Source organism: Ixodes scapularis, unplaced genomic scaffold (assembly GCF_016920785.2).
Source record: "Ixodes scapularis isolate PalLabHiFi unplaced genomic scaffold, ASM1692078v2 PGA_scaffold6__148_contigs__length_123643588, whole genome shotgun sequence".
Lineage (NCBI taxonomy): Eukaryota > Metazoa > Arthropoda > Arachnida > Ixodida > Ixodidae > Ixodes > Ixodes scapularis.
The window spans coordinates 107304434-107323779 of record NW_024609881.1 but is presented as its reverse complement, the minus strand read 5'-3'; the positions used below and the strand labels follow the sequence as shown (position 1 = coordinate 107323779).

General features: G+C 42.1%; 1 protein-coding gene and 1 pseudogene across 1 annotated transcript; both read right to left on the bottom strand.

Moving 5' to 3' along the window:
* Positions 1 to 864: 864 nt before the first annotated feature.
* On the bottom strand, positions 865 to 7950 carry LOC8030573 (U-scoloptoxin(16)-Sm2a). Its single transcript, XM_029987327.4, has 3 exons — positions 7845 to 7950; positions 1795 to 1906; positions 865 to 1010 (listed from the first exon to the last, which is right to left on the bottom strand). The coding sequence occupies exons 1-3, from the start codon at positions 7948 to 7950 to the stop codon at positions 911 to 913; spliced, it is 318 nt and encodes a 105-aa protein (XP_029843187.2). The 3' UTR covers positions 865 to 910.
* A 4791-nt stretch (positions 7951 to 12741) lies between these two features.
* On the bottom strand, positions 12742 to 17347 carry LOC8030572 (annotated as a pseudogene).
* Positions 17348 to 19346: the final 1999 nt, after the last annotated feature.

Sequence of the window (19346 nt, the reverse complement as noted above, 5' to 3'; positions counted from 1 at the left end):
GTTTGTGTTTTGTGATTTTCATAACAAAATGCGAAGCTCCTTATAGCAAATTAACCTTTCTAAGCGTCCATGTTTTACATGCTCGGCGCTTACCGCGTCCCGCACATTATCTCACCTTTCGTGAGTCTGTATTGATTGACGGCTTAAAGGTAGGGCGTGGCTCGTGTTCGTTAAGCTTCTTGTTTCGTGATTGGTGCTTCGCTCTTCCTACCTACGAATGCCGTAGTATGTTGGGTGAGGGGAGATAAGGTGAAGCTGTGCATTCGCCACACCCTTCGGTTCTTAAGTTTTTAGTGACTATAGTCATAATACGCGACAGATCTCGGCTAAACGCTCTTTCCGAGTTGTTTTATAGAAGACGTTTTCAACTTAAATGGACCGTTGCTGAAACCCCCTAGTTTGAAAGTTCACCTGACGAATCTTAATTTATATTTTCGTTGAATTTTGTTTAATTTATCAACCTTTTTTCCAGGCGTGCATCCTAAAAGACCGTTGAAAAGAAACAGTCACGTGAAGCTTCCAATCTAAATAAATAGCTAATTAATTAGTTATTCAAATTGTTTATTGTGTGAGCTTATTAACATGGAAGGACTTATTAATGTTGGACAGCAGTATTCAAGTCAATGCACTCTCATTTCTGCGGGCCAGCTTGCAATCTTGAACCAGCAAGCAAGCAACACGGTCAGCGACTTTAAATTTTCTTGGTTTCGTTACAAAAACAGGGTATGATGAGCATAAGTATAAAACTGCATTACATTTGCGTTTTTTTTAACGGCTGGTTTTATTACAATGTATTTTATTAAAAAAAATTACATAAAAATTCAGAAAAAGTGCGGCAGAAGTTTGCTTTATTTGTCGCACGCTTAAACAAATGGCTTTTTTTTATATCACCTTAAACGAAACTGCGCTTTTAATTTGTTTTGGAGCAAACAGATTTGTAGCAGCATTGTGGGAAGACTCCGGTGCCTTTCTCCAGCTTGCAGCCAGGTTTGCTGGCCATAATACCGCAGCTAAAAAATACAAAATAATTTGAACGTCAGGTATTTATAAACTTAATAGAAGCAAAACGACATAATTGTCTTGACAGCATATTTGGCAGCCCAGTTTGCACACACAAAAAGTTATGAGAGAAAAACATAGGCAGAACCACATTCTTGGAATATTTGAACAAATAACATTGTTTTCTTTATGCAGCGATGCAGTGCTTGTACAAATGCGATAGTCGGTATAATTATCTACAGGCTACGTCTGGAGTTGAGAAAAATTAGTTGGAAGATAAATTAACTGAAATCGTCGTCGTTTACACAAATAAGTATTTAGTAATGACACGAGTACATGTTTCGGGGTTGTATTTCATGTTAAGCGGTCACTCTTATGTTCAGCCAGCGCTTTTACGGGTTAGAGACGTGAGCGTCAATAATCCTTAAAATAGCAAATGAACGAATATCACACAAACAGACAAACAGTAACAATAAGTTAATGAATACACAAATGAGTAAAAAAATAAAATAGAACTAAGAAAATATATTACACGAATTGGCGCATTTCCGACAATATATTTCACTGCATAGAACAAGAAAAAAATAAGTGCACTATATAAACACTTTGTTTCGATAATTAAGCAATTTGCACGGCAAAAACACCCAAACCATGTTTTGGTGTTTTTGCGAGAAGTTCAGCGTGTTTCCAGAAAATATTAACATGCTCGTTCAAGGGACTAAGCACACGCAAGTAGCTATTTTTTAAAGTAGTTTATGCCGAAGTTTTTTAGTATATTTCGCTTGTAGTACTCACCCCAGGATGGCGAATGAACCCTTTTTGGCCTCGCATTTCAACGTTTGGCAGGGATCCTCGAGATGCATGTCCTCACCGTCTTGGACCGTTCTATTCATGTACCTGCATTTTCCTATGGGAGCAACAGGACTTTGAGTGTGAATGTATTTGTGGAATATTAACGGAACACAAAACGGGCGACAGCTCGAGCGCGTGTTTTCGGGTTATAGGGTATCCACACAAAGGAGAACTGCGCGGACGGAGGTCGCGAAGTCAACAACCCGGGAAACACCGTCCTCGGCTCTGCCGCCCACCTGCGGAGCTTTCGTGCTGACAGTACGAAGCCTCCGCGCCTCCGCCACGGAGGAGAACGGCGTCGCGAAGAGTCAAAAAGGGATGACGTATGTCTCCCGTGATGCGCACTCCGCGGAAGAAGGGGGCGGATTTCTCCTTCGTGTGGATACCCCTTTAGGAACAAAACACGAGGATGAAGGAGTGTTGTAGACGTTGCCGAAAAAAACAAAAACAAAAAAACTAACAAAACACGTTACTCGTTTTTTTAATATTTTTATTTGCGAAAGAAAACATGCAGCGCCGAAACTTCGGCATTATAGCAGTTACAGCCCATGGGTTAATAAGCTCAATAAAGAACTAAAATAACAGAACACTTGAATACCTTGGTTGTCAAGGAAGATAGTATATAATAATAATATTAATAATAATAATAATAATATTAATCTTTTATTTTCCTTTTTTTATGAAAAAACAAAAAAAAAAAGGTGGATAAGAAGGCAAAAGGCTGCTACTGCAGCTTGACGAGGCCCTAGTTCCCATACACACCTTGGCGGAAAAACAGCGTAAAATAAAAATACACTTGACCCCGAAAAAAATCAAAATACACACCAGCACACCACTTTGACCATTATACTTGTTTATATAGAAAGATAACTAAAAGATATATGCCACCGTCACTCAGATAGAAACAATGTCAAAACACATGCGTGACACTACACGGTATCATATAGAAAATGGGATTGTAGTAGTATGTCCGCTAACATTCGATTTGATTTTCCAAATATACACACATCATTTGCTTCAAGTTCATTTAGTAAAGATGGCAACACATACTTTAATAATATAAAACCTAATTAGTACGGGGTGTTGAAACATACCAGGTCTCGCCATGGCGGGTAACGTATTTATGATCTAACTTAGTTAAACATGACAGAGCAGAAATGAAAGAAAAGTATTGTTGCGTTTTAAGGCTACATTATGTCACCAACAATCGAAACTTGTGCAGCTGTTCAATAGGAATTACACGATGCTTGAAAAAGAGTTCCTTGGAAGGATGCAGAAAAGAAACATTTGAAAAAATTCGAATAGCCCTCTTTTGGGTTAGTAGTAGTGTTGTTAAGTTATGTTTTGTTTTTTAGCCCCAAACTAAATGACAATATACAGAGTAAGTATGAGCCAATAAAAGCAATTTTACACTTGCTGGAAAGTCATAATGGTTTCTACAAGGGAGATCAATAGATTTACTAGTTTTTGCATGGACATATTCAACGTGCTCATTGCATGATATTGATTCAGTAAAAAGTACACCCACTGTTTTAACCGACTTTACCACCTATAGTGTGGATGCGCCTAAGGCTATTTGAAACGAATAAGATATTTGTCTACTTCGAGGTCGAAATAGCACACATTTAGCCATTTCAGAATTTATTTTTAGTCCATTTACTTTAGTCCACAACTCAATGTTTGAAAGAACTCCTATTGTTTTCCATTCTATATAATCTGCTGAGCCGCCTTTAATAAAAATAGTCATATCATCGGCATAAGACAGAAGGTTTGCATGCGGTACGCAACTTTCAATGTCATTTATGAAGATTATAAACAAGGTTGGCCCGAGCACACTACCCTGAGGCACACCAGTTCTAATTTTTTTAATGGTTGAAATATAGTTGTTATTATTAACGAACTGCGTACGATACTGTAGATATGACTTATACCGTAATTTTCTAGCTTCATGAACAGAATTTTGAGATTAATTAAATCGAACGTTTTGAAGAAGTCAATATATACGCCCATGATGGGTTCTTTATTCTCAAAACATTCTATAATTCGTTGCTTTTGTACTAACAATGCTGATTCAGTTAAGCGATGTTTTTAGGAAACCGTGCTATTAGAAATTATTGAAAACCTTTCTAGGTAAATATAGTGTCTTGTATGAATGATTTTCTCAAGACTTTTAGAAAAACTGGATAAAGGATAATTAGGTCTGTAGTTCTTAAACGTATTCTTGTCCCCACCTTTAAACAAAGCGACAACCTTAGCACACTGCATTGCTTTAGGAAAACACCGGAAGAAAATGATTGATTAAATATATGCGTTAACACCGGTACCGCTATGTAGTATGCTTAAACACTTTGATGTTAAGATCGTCTACGTCTTGACTCCTGGAGTTTTTCAAGTTTCTAAAAACTGCAAACAATTCATCCTCGTCAGTAGAACTCATAAAAAAAAAGTTTTCGAAATTACGTTTTATATAAACGTTAAAGATAGAAAACAACATAAAAAATAAAGGCCATTTCCTGGTATAAATTGTCTCACGTCGTCATTATAAAAAAAAAGACTCGAGTACAGCTTTCACTAAGTGAGTTTGTGGAAAAAATGAAAACTTGTAATATTCTGTTCTACAGAAAATTTCCCTTATCTTTCTGGAATGATCCACACAATTTAAATCATAGCTAGGCAATTCTACATATTTGCTTGTATGCATACCTGCCAAATCGCTAAGAATTGCGAGGATGAACCTCGATCGAAAAGTTTTGCGCATTCACAAAAAAGTTTTTAAACCAAGTAGATTTTTAATCTTTGGAACGCTATTGTTTCTACTATATTTTCCTGTTACAAATCTCGCCGCACGGTTTTGAAGTTTCTCTAACTTATCTGCAAGGTACGCTTTATTCGGATCCCACGAAACACACGCGTACACACATGTGTCTGTCTCGCCAAAGAGCACTAGGCTGTGTCCCTTAATTTCAGTGGAGCACCGCGTAAATTTCGACTAAGAAAATGTGAAGTTCGGCCGGCTTTTTTAGCAGTTTCAGTGACATGAACAACAACAAAAAGTGTGCACGCCTGACAATAATTCTTGAATATTTAACATCCGTGTTATTATTTAATTTATGATAATCAATAATATAGGATAATGGCAGGGTTACGTTTCCTCACAAAAAATGACTTGCACACGCTTAACTACATTGAAGCCTAACTCCCAAATCCTGCACCAATCCGATATTCTATTCAGATCCAACTGTAAAAAAACCGAATCACCAACGCTGTCAACCCTGCTGTATAAAACACACTCGTCCGCAAACAGCTTCATGGACGAGTTAATGGTCGATGACATATTATTATTAAAAATAAGAAATAAATGAGGTCCCAGCACTGACACCTGCGGCACGCCAGAGGTAACATCAACAAAGTCTGAGCCTGCTACATTTACGACGACACACTGCTTCCTCCCAGAGAGGTTATGTTCTATTCAACGGTATACGTTTCTATCAAGGTTAAGAAAGCTCAGTTTGTGTAGCAGCAAAGGGTGAGACACTCTATCGAAAGCCTTGCTCAAATCAAACCAGATAGCGTGCGTTTCAGCTCCTCCCTCAGCCGTTGAAACCAACTCATGATAAAGTTCTACGAGCTGTGTGACGTATGAGAGGCCCTTTCTAAAACCGTGTTGGGGAGAAGAGAAATAACTATTTGTATTAAAATGCCTGACACTATTGCTATAAATAATATGCTCTAAAGTCTTACAACATATCCGGCTCAGTGAGATGGGGCGATAATTCTCCGCTTTGTGTTTCGATCCATGCTTAAGGATTGGTGTAATGCACGCCACCTCCCACTGACGCGGGAGCACACTTTGTTCGACGGATTCACACACAAAAAAATAATCTCAAAGTAGCGAGACACAACAAATGAGCACAATTTTACAACTCTAGGCGACAAACCATCAGGACATAAAGAGCCTTTTTTTAATATCAAGTTCATCTAAGCACTTCCTTATCCTTTCTACACTGATGACAACAGGAGCCGCTTGATTCACACTTTTTTTTTACTGAGATGGGAGTGTCGAATGTCTCTGCCAACTGAATGGAATGCCCTAAGGTTATGATTTTTATGCAATTAAATGCAAAAATGCATTTCATCGTTAAAGTTAAAGTTATATTGATTAAGAGTAAGGCACCTTACCTTTGCGGTACTTTTCATTTATTAATTGAAACGTTCATTTGTTTTTGCGTTCTGGGTATGCAGAGGAGTCGTGTTTAAAGAAAATGAGAGTGTTGGCGTGCGGAAAAAGAGGCAACCTTTTAAAGGTGCGTTAGACGAGCGCAAGAATTAACATGAGTTAAAACATAAAACACAAAAAATGAAGCCTATCTTTTTTTTTGAAGATGTAACGAATAAGGAAATCATGCTACTGGAAATACGTTACGTAAAAGTACGTTATACGTTACTTTTTTGAAAATAAAGCGCGTTTACGTCACAGCGTCACCGAAAATTAGCGCGTTACCGCTAATGCGCTGCTAGTGGTTAGCGTCAACACTGGGAAGAAGAGATGGCGGCTCCCGACGACAGCGAACGCTACTCCAATGTATCTGGTCTATATAAACCTTTAATGTGACACTCGAAGGCAGGTCGGACACATGCTTAATTATTGTCCTACAGTGTTTAAGAGCCTATTTCGCTAAAACATTGATCAAGACTCTTTTTCTTCCATGAAATTATTGCCATTAGTCAGTTGGTGCCAATGAAAAGCCGAGGAAAAAGAACCTAATTATAATCGCGGCCAGCTCAAGAACTAAGGGGCGTAGCGAGTTCAGACATCCAATTATCCTTCCACATCCAATGAAATTGCAGTATCTGCCGATAAGAACGAGCAGAACAATAAATCGAGAAGTGACAACATAATCCGCTGTGCTATGCTTTACTTAAGCTGTGAGCAAGTAGAGATTACTTATTCCCACGTTTAGAAAGTAGCTTAATAATAGCAACTTGAGGCAACACAGACCTTAGTTAAAGCATGAATAGCGTCATTAGTTCCTGCCACTACCATACACCGCTCCACATTATATAGGAGAAACCGAGCAGATACTACGAGTCATCCTAGGCTATCACCTGCTGCGAACTTATGTCACCTGACTGAGCGCGTCCACACGAAAGTCACGTGATACTCAAGCGGCTTTGGATTGGATTGGCTTTGATGGCTCGTAGTATCCCCCACGATCCCTCGTGAGGTGCAACGAAGGCTAAGTGATTCTTGATTATAATGACATTGGGAAGCGGTAAATTTGCCAGTTTCTCTTTTTTTTTTTAAATCACGATTCCGAATTTTGTAACTAAGAAGAATAACCAAACCTACCTTATAGTGAACAAAGAACGTCGTTATTCTTTCTACGCCCTCACATGGAGCAATATGGCCTCGGTAGCTTTTGCGCCATTAAAGCCGTAGTCAACAAATATTCTTTCTACCGTGACTTCACGCTTTCAAGTAGCCAACATGAATTGTAAAGTGAGGCCTATGACGTTATCTTTAGATTATTACGTTATCTTTAAGAAACATAGCTTTGTTTTGTAACTACGTTAAAGGTAAAAACAAAATTAAGGTTGTCATCACAATAGATTAGTGTTTGTAAGAAATTTCGAGGTAGTATCTTTACTCAGTATATCCTATAATAAATACACACACAATAAGCCCATTTTTGCATCATATTAAGATCGCACTATGTAGAAATTTCCCATGTACACCCTATGCTATGATAATAAAAATATTGCAAAGGTGCAAACGAGCTGGACAAGAATAACACTAATAATGTCTGGAGAAGGGCAACAATGGGACAAACCTAGTCGTGTTTCGAGATTTTTGTTTCTCCTTTACCCTCCTTGTTCCTCTCTTTCCTAAGGAATAAAATTGTGACATTATTTTATACTAAGAGTTCAGCCTCATAACCTCCATTTGGCTGGATCTCGCAATGCTCAAACTGAAGGAAGCGATGTTCCCTTACCATCAACGACTTCCACTTCCCCGTAGGCTGGTAGCGCCCCCATTGAAATATGTTCGATTAGAGCCAAAGCCACAAACCCGCAAAAAAGGGCCTCTAGAAAATTCATGCTAAAAACTCTTAAGCTTCCGTTTGCGGCTACGACGCGTTGTGCCTGATGGTCCCTTTTATATCTCGGAAGTGTAGTACGCTTAGGTTTTGTTTCAAGGTCTATCGCCGAGCTGTCCGAGGCATCATTGTGAAAAAGCAACCCGACAACGTGTTTGTCCAATTGCTCATTACGTCTTTATCTTTGTGGTTTGTTGCGTTTATGTTTTAACCTTGTACCGACGTTACAAATCCGGTTATAATCTATCGCTTTATTATTTTCCTTCGCTTTTCGTGCTGCCTCAATCACGCTACACACACGTTGTAACTGTCATGTTGTGACGCTTGTTGTTGATCGTTTCCGGAATTTCCCAACACCCTGTCTACTCCTTTGAGCTTGGATTTTGATATGTTGATTCGGGCTTTCTTTCACAGTTTTGTTTCTGTTATTCTTTCATTACATTACTCGGTAACGTTTGCTTTGAGCTGTCGATACGTGTAAACGGTTTTTGTTTAATAGTGGATTTTGTATGATTTTTGTTTAATAAATGTACATGGAAGGACAGCTCGTGTTATTGTGAACGCAGCTACAACTTGATCATCCGGGAATTTTATGCGGTTGAATATTGAGGGAAAAGAAGAGGCGGGAGAGAACGAAGAGATCAGAACACCGAGCTCTAGTTGTAAATATTACTGGTTGACGCAAAGTTTTTGTCTGAAATGCAATGTTGGAACACTTTTGAACGCGAACGCCAAAGGCAGGACGCCGGAGTTTCACGTTCTAACGCGTCAAACGAGTGCAGTGGAGAGATAGGCAGTTAGCTTTGCGCCTACCCAATTAATCACTCTAACCAGAACCTCAATTTCTGCGCGCACTGACAGCTTAAACGAACACACACACAAAGAAACGCGAAATCACAATAGACCACTATTATGATCCGCTTCTTGTTTTCTGATTCGTTCTTTGGTGTTCTTATTAGCTGAAGCAGCTTTCTGATTGGTTCCGGCGCGTTGATGAAATACGCTCGGGGTGGCTGCACCCTGCGTTCCTTAGGCTCTCAGGGACTATGCGGAGAGCAAGTGGCCTTCTCCTTGCACAGGAGTTGCAGTGACGTCAGAGCAACGCCGAGTTCTGATTGGCTTAGATTTAAATGATAGGGGGTACGCCTCAATGCTAAAAACCTTGAGGTATACCCACTATTTGTTTCAATCAGCCAATAAAAGCTCGGTGTTTTCACACCATCGCGACCCCTTTGCAAGGAGCAGACGAATTTGCCCTCAGCATAATACTCGGTTACCCTAATCTGTCCGGTGAATTATGCTGTGCCACTTTTAACGACGGGCAATTCTCAAGAACATATGAGACGCCAGTGCACATAACGTGTAGAGTTCTCAAAACAGAAAATTAAACAAACAAAAAACAACAAAGATACAAACAAAGCAGAGCGTCTAGGAAATGTCACGGAATATTGTTTATTGTTAGTCATACAAGTGATTATTTTGCGTGTAATATTATCAGTGATACTTTAGTTAATTTATATTACACTTTTTTATGACACTCTCGAGATGTCTCGATGTCTCGGAACAGTTGGTGCGGCATTGTAGCAGCCTGGGTGGACTCCTGTTCCTTTGGAAATTTTTTAGTGTAAAGGATTTCCCATGCTGCCACAGCTTCGTAGGGGCGGAAAAGAAATGAAAAGAGCCACAAGAAAGCTTAGTTAAATAACTTAAATACCAGCACATATGGAATTTATTTCTTATGAAACATGTGGACACTTTTTTTAATATAGATTTCCAGCTTAGCGCACTGGTTCTTTAAACTCTAAAACGTTTGTGCGTTCACTTTCCTGCATAACACGAAAACCGAAAGTCACGGCTACAATAGAGGCAGCCGAGCGGATGGCGAAGCTCAAAGTACACCTGCACATGAAAGATTAGAGTGGAGTGGAGTGTCCTAAGAATAAAGTGGTGCGCAATACTAAGTTGTTCAGCCGAAAAAGAAATTACTCATATGAAACAAATTTTTCACGAGTGCTTTTTTTAGTTATTCATGAAGGCCTTGTTTTTTGCCCTATGTTTATGTCCTCAACTGTCAGTGCGGTGGAAGCTATGCGATCGCTGGACCAATCAGCAACCTCCTTTTTATCACGCGACGCGGCTCTGCGTCTCGCAGCGCCGTGACAACGAGCGCGACGCTTTTACGCGACGACGCAAAGACGGACGCGTCTGCCGTTTTGCGGTAACTCTCGTTGAGTTCGAACGTTTTTTCCGCTTGGGGCTGATCAGGACTATACTAAAGATAACGTCCATGCGTAGGCCTTCTTTCTTTCTAGGTATACTATTAGTATACGGGTGAGAGCGTGACCACGTGACCTCCACCACGCTGCAAGCTTAGGATTGAAGGGAGCATATTCACTCCCATAAAGCGGGACAACATCCCTTCCTTATTCCGCTCTTTTGGGCATTGGGTACAGTCTCATATATGTATATATATTGCAGAAGATGCCCCAAGTACAATCCGGTTGTTCAAACGGAGAATTCGGGGAAAAGCGCATAGAAGAATATGGATGCTTTTGCCTCCCGCCCAGAAACTGGACCTTATTAAAGAGCGAGCAAGCCTGTGAGATCTTACACTTTGACCCGAAGGCCACCAAACTATAGCAGTCAGTCGTGGGAATTCTCATCTTCAAGCTGTTTGACCCGTGTAAGGTGTATACGTAGCTGCTTCGAAATGCGTAGTCTTATATATGGATGTTTCTCTTCTTCATATTTCAAGGAGCGACTTTTTTTCTTTCCTATTTTTATTTCGATAAGGGTGGCACGCATATATTTCGATGAGAGTGCTCAGAAATTGACGTTGTAATATTATAACAGGTAAACAGCACGCTTGTACCTGTCAGGTCGGCTCAACCAGAATCGTTCTCCTTCCCCCCCCCCTCCCACCCCCCTTTCCACCCTTATATATGCCCAACACCTCATGCAGCTGCGGTCGTATCCCATTTATTGATCATTAATTTTTCTTATGTGACTTCGACGGATAAAATCTCAAAATTATTCCCATTAAAAAAAAAAAAAAAACGAATGCCACATTTTGCGTGGTTGGTTGAAGGTGCGTTCCCAATTGTTTGTTAATTAAAACTGCGCCACTATTCTCCGTATCACATTTACGATGGAACGTAGCTTTCGCTACACTGGAAAAAAATATTTAGTGTCTACTTTCCCGCAAAGCATCTGGGACAGCCAATCACTGCCATTTAGGGAGAGAGATCGGCTAACGAGGAGGTTGATAATACGTGTACAGCGATAATACGTGCGATAATACGTGTACAACTACGCGTATTATCAACCTCGTCATTCGCCAAGCTCCCTGCGTAGAATGCAGCGATTGGCTCTCCCAGGTGCTTCGCAGGAAAGCGGACGCTGCAGATTTCATCGAGTGTACGACAAGCCATGCCAAGCCAATCCAACGCTGCGAATTTGTCACGTGACTACGCATCCCCGCGCGTCGCTGCGGTCCCCTTCGAAGGTCACCTGGAACTCGCGCGGTTTCGGATTGGATTCCGATAGGCAGGTGTCAGGGAATCGTTAGTCCTCGTACCCATGTCCGTGTCAGTCCCCACCAAGAAAGCGGCACATGCAAATCCGCTGGAAAAAAACAAACAAAAAAAGAAAGCGTCATTTGACACGCGCCTTCCTGTCTTCATGAGATCTCTAAACAGCGAATATTTGCGTATCTGCCAAGTGTTTGCGTTTATGTATATGAGCTTTGTCGTTTTTTCTTTCTTTTTTGTGCCTTTGTTTCCTGCTTCCTGTCTGTTTTTCTTTCTGGAAGAGAAATGAGATGAAGCACGCGCGTTGGAGTTCGGTTAGATCTCTCTGCCTACGTCTGTCCGAACGTTTGTTTCTGCCAGCGCGTTTGCTGTGTGTTTGTGCGCGCGCGCACATTTGTGTGTGTATGTGTGTGTGATAAACTCGTCAATAGCGAGTTTTAGAATAGCCTACACAAAGGCGTTGCATACGCAATAAAAGTGGCGCTGTCGTCAATAAGCATGCGCCGAGCACAAACGGCGTTGTGGCTTGATCACGAGCAAACGTCGTAATACTTTTGCGTACATCGCAAAGCTTTTGGGTATACGCCATTCGAAAACTTGCTATAGTCACTGAGAACGAGAACTTAAAGAAAATGCAAAGCGGGCCAACCAAGATCAGGTTTCTTGCTTCGTGATTGGTTCGTCGGCGTTCTTGTCGACTAATGCCGTGATCTGATTGGCTGGGAATGGATCATAAGATGCACAGGACTCCGCACACCCTGCTGCGTTTTATAAGGTGCCAGTTGACTAAATTAAAATGTACAAAAGAGGTGCATAACATGCACCCGAGCTAATAATATTACCACACGTTTTTGTGTCTTCTCATTCAACTTGTTACTCGTATTTTGGTTCTGTATATTTGTAAGACCGATACGTCCTATAGGTAGCGAGGCTGCGGGGTGCGGGATTTTTTTTACGTCATCCAATTGACGCCACCAAGCCGGGGCACAAATTTAGCCAGGAATGCTGCGTCGGTGTTCCAATAGACTTCCTATTGATCGAACGGGAGTCGCGAGCGAACTATGATCGAGCATTTGAGCATTTCTGTTAAATGATAGACTTGTGCACGGGCTTCCAAAAGGCGATGTCAAAATTCGAGCCTTCTGTGGCCTTGTTGTCTAGGAGGGCACAACGCACTTCGCGCTCCCGGAGTATTCCAAACTACATTTGTACGGGCTGGCTACTTGAACATGGCGGCTGGACACTCGGCTATTCCAACAAAATTTGTTCTCTGTCTCGTTTATTTCTTCGCAAACGTCCACCGGCTGATGTTGCGTATCCCGGTGACAGCGATGCGTTTTTGAGGCTCCGGGTTACTGCTCATGGGCAGACGGCTCGGTAGCAGCAGTCAGGATAGGGTCCCGTGCCTCGGACCAGCTCACATCCGGAGGGTTTGGCTACCAAGCCGCATCTTTGCATCCGGAGAGAGAAAAAAAAGAAGTATAGTCAACATCTCATTATCATCATCAGAACCATCGTCATCGTTAGGAATATTATCACAATTATACTCCTATCAACATCATTGTCGTTATGATCTATGGAACGTGTCTCCGAATGGTGGTCTTTTCTGCGTCTTAGATTGTGGTACTTCAATTTCGGCCTGACGGCATTGTAGAAGTGTCAAGTCCCAGGCCGCGATCATTACGGTGTCACGGCAGCGATGGTGGACGTGACGGACGACCGTTCTCCAGCAGGTCGCTCTTCAGCTCGTCTATGGTTATGGCCGAGTGAGAATGTCGCGGAAGCAGACGTACATACATATACGATGTTCGCAATATATAAGCCTCGTTGCCAAGGAAACACGGGCTGCAGGTTTGTCGTTTTACTATGCGGACCGCAAGTTCGTCTGCTTCTTGTGAAGGGGTTGCAGTGACGTCATACTGTCGAGCTCCGATTGGCTCTGATGGAAGGATAGTGGGTATAGACATCAATTATAGCTGCCTTGATGTCTACCCACTATCCTTTCAATCGGAGCCAATCGGTGCTCGGCGTTCCGACGGCACCGCAAGCCCTGCGTAAGAAAAAGGCGAACTTGCGGTCAGCGTAGACACTGTCAGCTGATGAAACGCAGTGAATGGACTGTTATGTCCTCACAGCTGGCTTTATGATCAGTTCTTCGGTTTTCTTATCTTGATCTGGCGCCAGCTCATATTGAAGGCGAAGTGATGATACGTTTATCGGGAATTGCCACGTCCTGTTTTTTTTTTTTTTTAAGCTGTCAGACTGTAGAGACACTGAATTACGAAACTACAACAATCAAAGCGAACTCAGTCGCCACGCTTTTACCATGACCCTGTTGTTCTTTTAAAACAAAAATGTCGCTCTTTTACGACAAAACACAAAGCAAAAAAAAAAAGCAACAACAACAACAACAGTGGTGTTTTACGTTGGAAAGGAGCCGACTGTCCCTGCGACAACCCAGAAATGTTCTAGGCAAGGATTATTGTGCTGTCTGCTTTTTGTAAGCTCACCACTTTGCCATCTTTATTGTTCATTTGCAAATATAGCTACTTGGGCCCACACCTGCTGTTACAAGAAGGTTTAAAACATGTACACAACACAGTACCGGCAGTTTACAATAGAACGAGAGCAAGCAAACCGTCCTTTCCAAGCTCAACAGGGATATATAAAACTTTTTCTTCCTACGCTGTTTCTGATCTCCGGACGATTTTTATAGCAGCGTTATAAGAACGCTTTTTTTTTTCATATTAAAGGTATTGTTTGACAGCTAAAAGCCCAAGCTCATACATATGGCTTTGTTTTTGACAGTTGTTCCTGTTGAACAAGAGTTGGTGCAGCCGAGGTGCCTTCTTGCGCACAGAGCTCGCGCTTGTAGCCTATACTTCGTTTCAGCTTCGGTCCGAGCGCAGCCGATGTTATGAGCCATAGGGCCAGTCAAACACCGCATAAAGCGCAGCGTCCTGCTGTGCTCTCTGCGCTTGATAGGACTAGTTGGCGGAGGAGCACGCACAGAGAGACGGCGAATACCGGCTGGTCCTATCAACTGCAGATAGCAGGCCATGACGTTGTGCCTCTTTCACTGTTTGATTGGCCCTTCGGCTCATAACATCGGCAGCGCTCGGACCGAAGCTGAAACGAAGTATAGTATGGTGGTATAGCCCTTGCGGTTGGTTTACATGGGAAGAGAATAAGAAGGCAGTACTGAGACGAAGCAATACTCTGTCCAAACGATAAGCGGAATAGTGCAACCTTCGTGAACACGTTATATGAGCAGGGTTCCAGTTCAGGCAGAAATGAATTGACGGTATAAAACTATAATTTATTGCGCATGTGGCGCTCAAGGCATGGGAATGGGGGCTCGCAGCCGCGGAATGCTTGCGGGCCACTTCCCAAAGCGTCGCGGGCCGCATGTGGCCCGCGGCCTGCGTGTTTGAGACCCCTGTCTTAGAGGGTCCGCACCTGGTGTACACTGTACAATGTGCACCCGATGCAGCGTCTGCAAGTGGAGCGTCATCCGCGTGTGTAACGTTCATATACACGTTCATATACGCAGTCTGGAATTCGTTGACAATAACCGACGCTGCAAGGATAGAAAGACTTCAGAAGCAATTTATACGCCTTGTTTACGATAGGTATTTTGATAGAAAATGTTATTATGATTATGAATACATACTTAAAGCACTTTCATTACAGAACCTGTCACAAAGAACAATCGCTCGTGATATTATATTTTTATACAAAGTGGTTGACGACCAAAAGATAACAATCTTGTGTCTTCTTTAAACGTTCATGTATTGGCTCGTGTCGTTAAAAACTGAAGTGTGTTTTGCACATCTATTAAAATGAAACTGTTTCCTTTGGCTCGAATGCGAATTTAATTAAATAAATTTCCAACTCATGTAGACATTTTTTTTTAAATTTTGCTGCTTCCAAACGACTACTTGACATGCAAATTTTTGGTTTCTGATTTCTGAAATGTTTTAATTTCGAGATCACATTGGGGAGGAGGGGGGGGGGGGATGTTCAAATTGCGTGCTTTTTTTTTTTTTTTTTTTTTCTTATCTTTTAACGTGTCCCCACACTGGGACCAATAATTTGTTCTGAAGCATGACACAAATAAAATATTATTATTTTACACCTTGAAAATGTCCGATATTTTTGGGCACAAAGAGACTTGTATCCCACAGAAAGCATCATTAACATTATAATGCAATTAAATGCAAAGGTGCAAGCGAGCTGGACAATAGTGACGAAAGTAATCCCTGGAGAAGGGGAACAAGAGGGACAAAGGACAAACATAAATCTCCAAACACAGCTAGGTGACTGGTGAGCGACCGAAAAAATCCGCCTGGTCCGGGTATCGAACCCGGGACCTCTCCATTACAAGTGGAGCGCTCTACCAACTGAGCTAACCAGGGGTTAGACGTCAGTAGAGCAAACGGGTTTTATCAGCTGCCACCAGTCGAACACCAACAAGGGTGAAGCTTGCAATTTAAGGTTATAATTATAATGCAATTAAATGCAAAGGTGCAAGCGAGCTGGACAATAGTGACGAAAGTAATCCCTGGAGAAGGGGAACAAGAGGGACAAAGGACAAACATAAATCTCCAAACACAGCTAGGTGACTGGTGAGCGACCGAAAAAATCCGCCTGGTCCGGGTATCGAACCCGGGGCCTCTCCATTACAAGTGGAGCGCTCTACCAACTGAGCTAACCAGGGGTTAGACGTCAGTAGAGCAAACGGGTTTTATCAGCTGCCACCAGTCGAACACCAACAAGGGTGAAGCTTGCAATTTAAGGTTATAATTATAATGCAATTAAATGCAAAGGTGCAAGCGAGCTGGACAATAGTGACGAAAGTAATCCCTGGAGAAGGGGAACAAGAGGGACAAAGGACAAACATAAATCTCCAAACACAGCTAGGTGACTGGTGAGCGACCGAAAAAATCCGCCTGGTCCGGGTATCGAACCCGGGACCTCTCCATTACAAGTGGAGCGCTCTACCAACTGAGCTAACCAGGGGTTAGACGTCAGTAGAGCAAACGGGTTTTATCAGCTGCCACCAGTCGAACACCAACAAGGGTGAAGCTTGCAATTTAAGCTCTACTGACGTCTAACCCCTGGTTAGCTCAGTTGGTAGAGCGCTCCACTTGTAATGGAGAGGTCCCGGGTTCGATACCCGGACCAGGCGGATTTTTTCGGTCGCTCACCAGTCACCTAGCTGTGTTTGGAGATTTATGTTTGTCCTTTGTCCCTCTTGTTCCCCTTCTCCAGGGATTACTTTCGTCATCATTAACATATTCGGTCATTCACAAAATGCGTCGCGTCTCCTCATAATTAACAGCCTAGAAAAATAAATCCTTGCATAGTATGTACCCGTAGAAAGTGCGCACCGCATAGATCTTTTAAACGAATATAATTCGTTGACTAAAGTGACGGAAAATGCGGGGCTTCATGAGACACTCAGCGAGTGATTGCTTATTGGAAAGGCAGTGTCAGAGTCAGAAAACCACTCACCCAAGTACGGCGAAGGATCTCTCTTCCACGTTGCACTCCCAAGTTTGGCATGGATCCGCCCATTTCAAGGATTCACCGTTTGCCACAGTGTGGTTCTCGTACGTACATTTTCCTGCCGGTAGAGAAATGTGCGTTAGGTGCAAAGGTTTTCTGATAAACGTGCGGCCAGATTTGTTCACGTACCGTCAACAATCACGACGTCGCTGAAGGGTGGTTCGGCTTGCGAGACTTTCCAGACTGAAGAGGCTGCCACCAAACCAAGAACGAGAGCTGCTGGGAATAACATCTTGACGTCCTTCCGTCTCTAAACGCGTCTGAGCGCAGAGCTGCGTTTTTCTCCCTCAAATCTCGATGCGCGCTGGAGCCAAAATTTCCCTCGTCCAAGGTCGGACGTCGTATCTATGCATCGTTTAAAATTACTGTCTTACTCCTTTTTAACGAACAAAATGAAAATACGAACGGCAGCAGAAAAAAAAAAAGATAAGGAGAAACGCGTAAGTTACGCTCCACTTCACGCTGGGGCGAAGCTTAGCCGACGCCATGTTTGATGGAGCCTAGAGCTCCTCGATAAAATTCACGCTTCAGATTTATCCTATCTAGCAGCTCTGAAAATACTTCGCCACGGCACTCGCTGTCGTTATGCGTCTGTTACCCCAGCGTAAACCAATCCGCAGGTCAATACGCCGTGATCCTGCTTTTTTTTTTGTGCGTGATTGGTCTAGATTACGCACATTTAAACATATCTTTGTTCTATATGGTTATGCACAACTTGAATTACTTAGATAAAGGCAATGGAGCCCTTCGACCAATCAACGATGTTGTCTGTGTGGTTAATGCGGGGACGAGGTTGTGTTCTCTGCGTGAATAATACTGCGACAAGATTGCCACTGAGCAGTGCAAACTATCCGCTCCAACACTCACAAAGTTCGCGCCACAAATGCTAGAACCCTCATGATATACACTCTTAAAAAAAAAGGAGTAGTACTTCGTCCTTTTTGGGGACTAAATCGATGTCACTGAGAGTGATCCCCCAAAAACGGCAAAACCCCGGTTTAGTCCCTCCCTTTTTTTTAGTCCCTTTCCATTGATCCCTTCAGGTCAAAGTTTTGAACCGTTTAGAGGAGTGCTTTTGATCCCTACAGCAGGGCATCAGGGACTAAGCTTAACTCTTCAGGGGATTAATTATGGTCCCTTGAGCGCCGTCGTGTTTATAATTGGGGGAGTAACTTTGATCCCCTTGGGGATCAACAGTGGTGATTGGGGGACTAACTTTTTTATTATTGGGGACTAAAATTCGTCCCTTTGGGGATTAATTTTGCCACTTAAAGGGATGATATTTATAGTGACGGGGGAGTAACTTTCGTCCCTTTGAGGATCAATTTTGACCCTTTTAGGGATTAATTTTATAGTACTGTGAGGGTAATTTTCGTCCTTTTGTGAACGAATTTTGACACTTTTAGAGCCGAAATTAATAGTAATGAGACCCTTTAGCTGTGAATAGGAGTGAAAGGTTTGCGGCATTGAACAGCTTCCTATTCAGAAAAGGCAGATTGTGCAACTTGTTTGAAAAGGTATATCTTCTGAAAAGTTGCACAAAGTGTCTTTTCAGAACAGGGAGGTATTCAATACCTCAGACCTTTCACTCCCATTCACAGCTAAATATTGCAGTACATATGAAAAGTCGCACACCTTTATTTGGAAAAAGCAAGCCTTTGTTGTGAAAGAAGCTGCGAAGACTGGATATGCGGACAACACTCGTAGAACTTTCAGGCAGGTTTTTTACAGTTAACATCACCATTTTACGAAACATTGCACCAGCTATCTGTAGAAAAAAAAAACTAGCACTTTCATTGTGGAAATATATTTATTCTAGAACTACACAACACTGTAAATGAAAACAATTGCACATGACAAGAAAGTATACAAGAAAATACTGCCATCTTGGCACTGAAGAACTTGCCGAAATTTTATACGACTAGCATATATATAGGAATCTACAATGGTTCTTAGTGCTGCTGAACGAGCCCGAAAAATTGGTGCCTGCACATTAAAAGTTAAAGCATTCACTGAATGTGCATGTTACCTGTTGAAATTGTAAGGAATTTCGCCTCCTTCCTGTGAAAAATTAGACGAACTTGCCAGGGCCTACGGTGGACATGCTTGCAGCGTTAGCAATGCTTGTAAACTGCGACGTCATTTTGTTCTAAGCAAGGGAAGCAGAAGGCGATCTCATCTGCTCGTTGTGCCTACCGGGAGTTACAACCATCGCTAACTCTATCATCTGCAGACATGACTGATATTGACACTGGCCAGTTTGTTGGTCTTATTTTTCATGTGAAGGGAGCTAAGC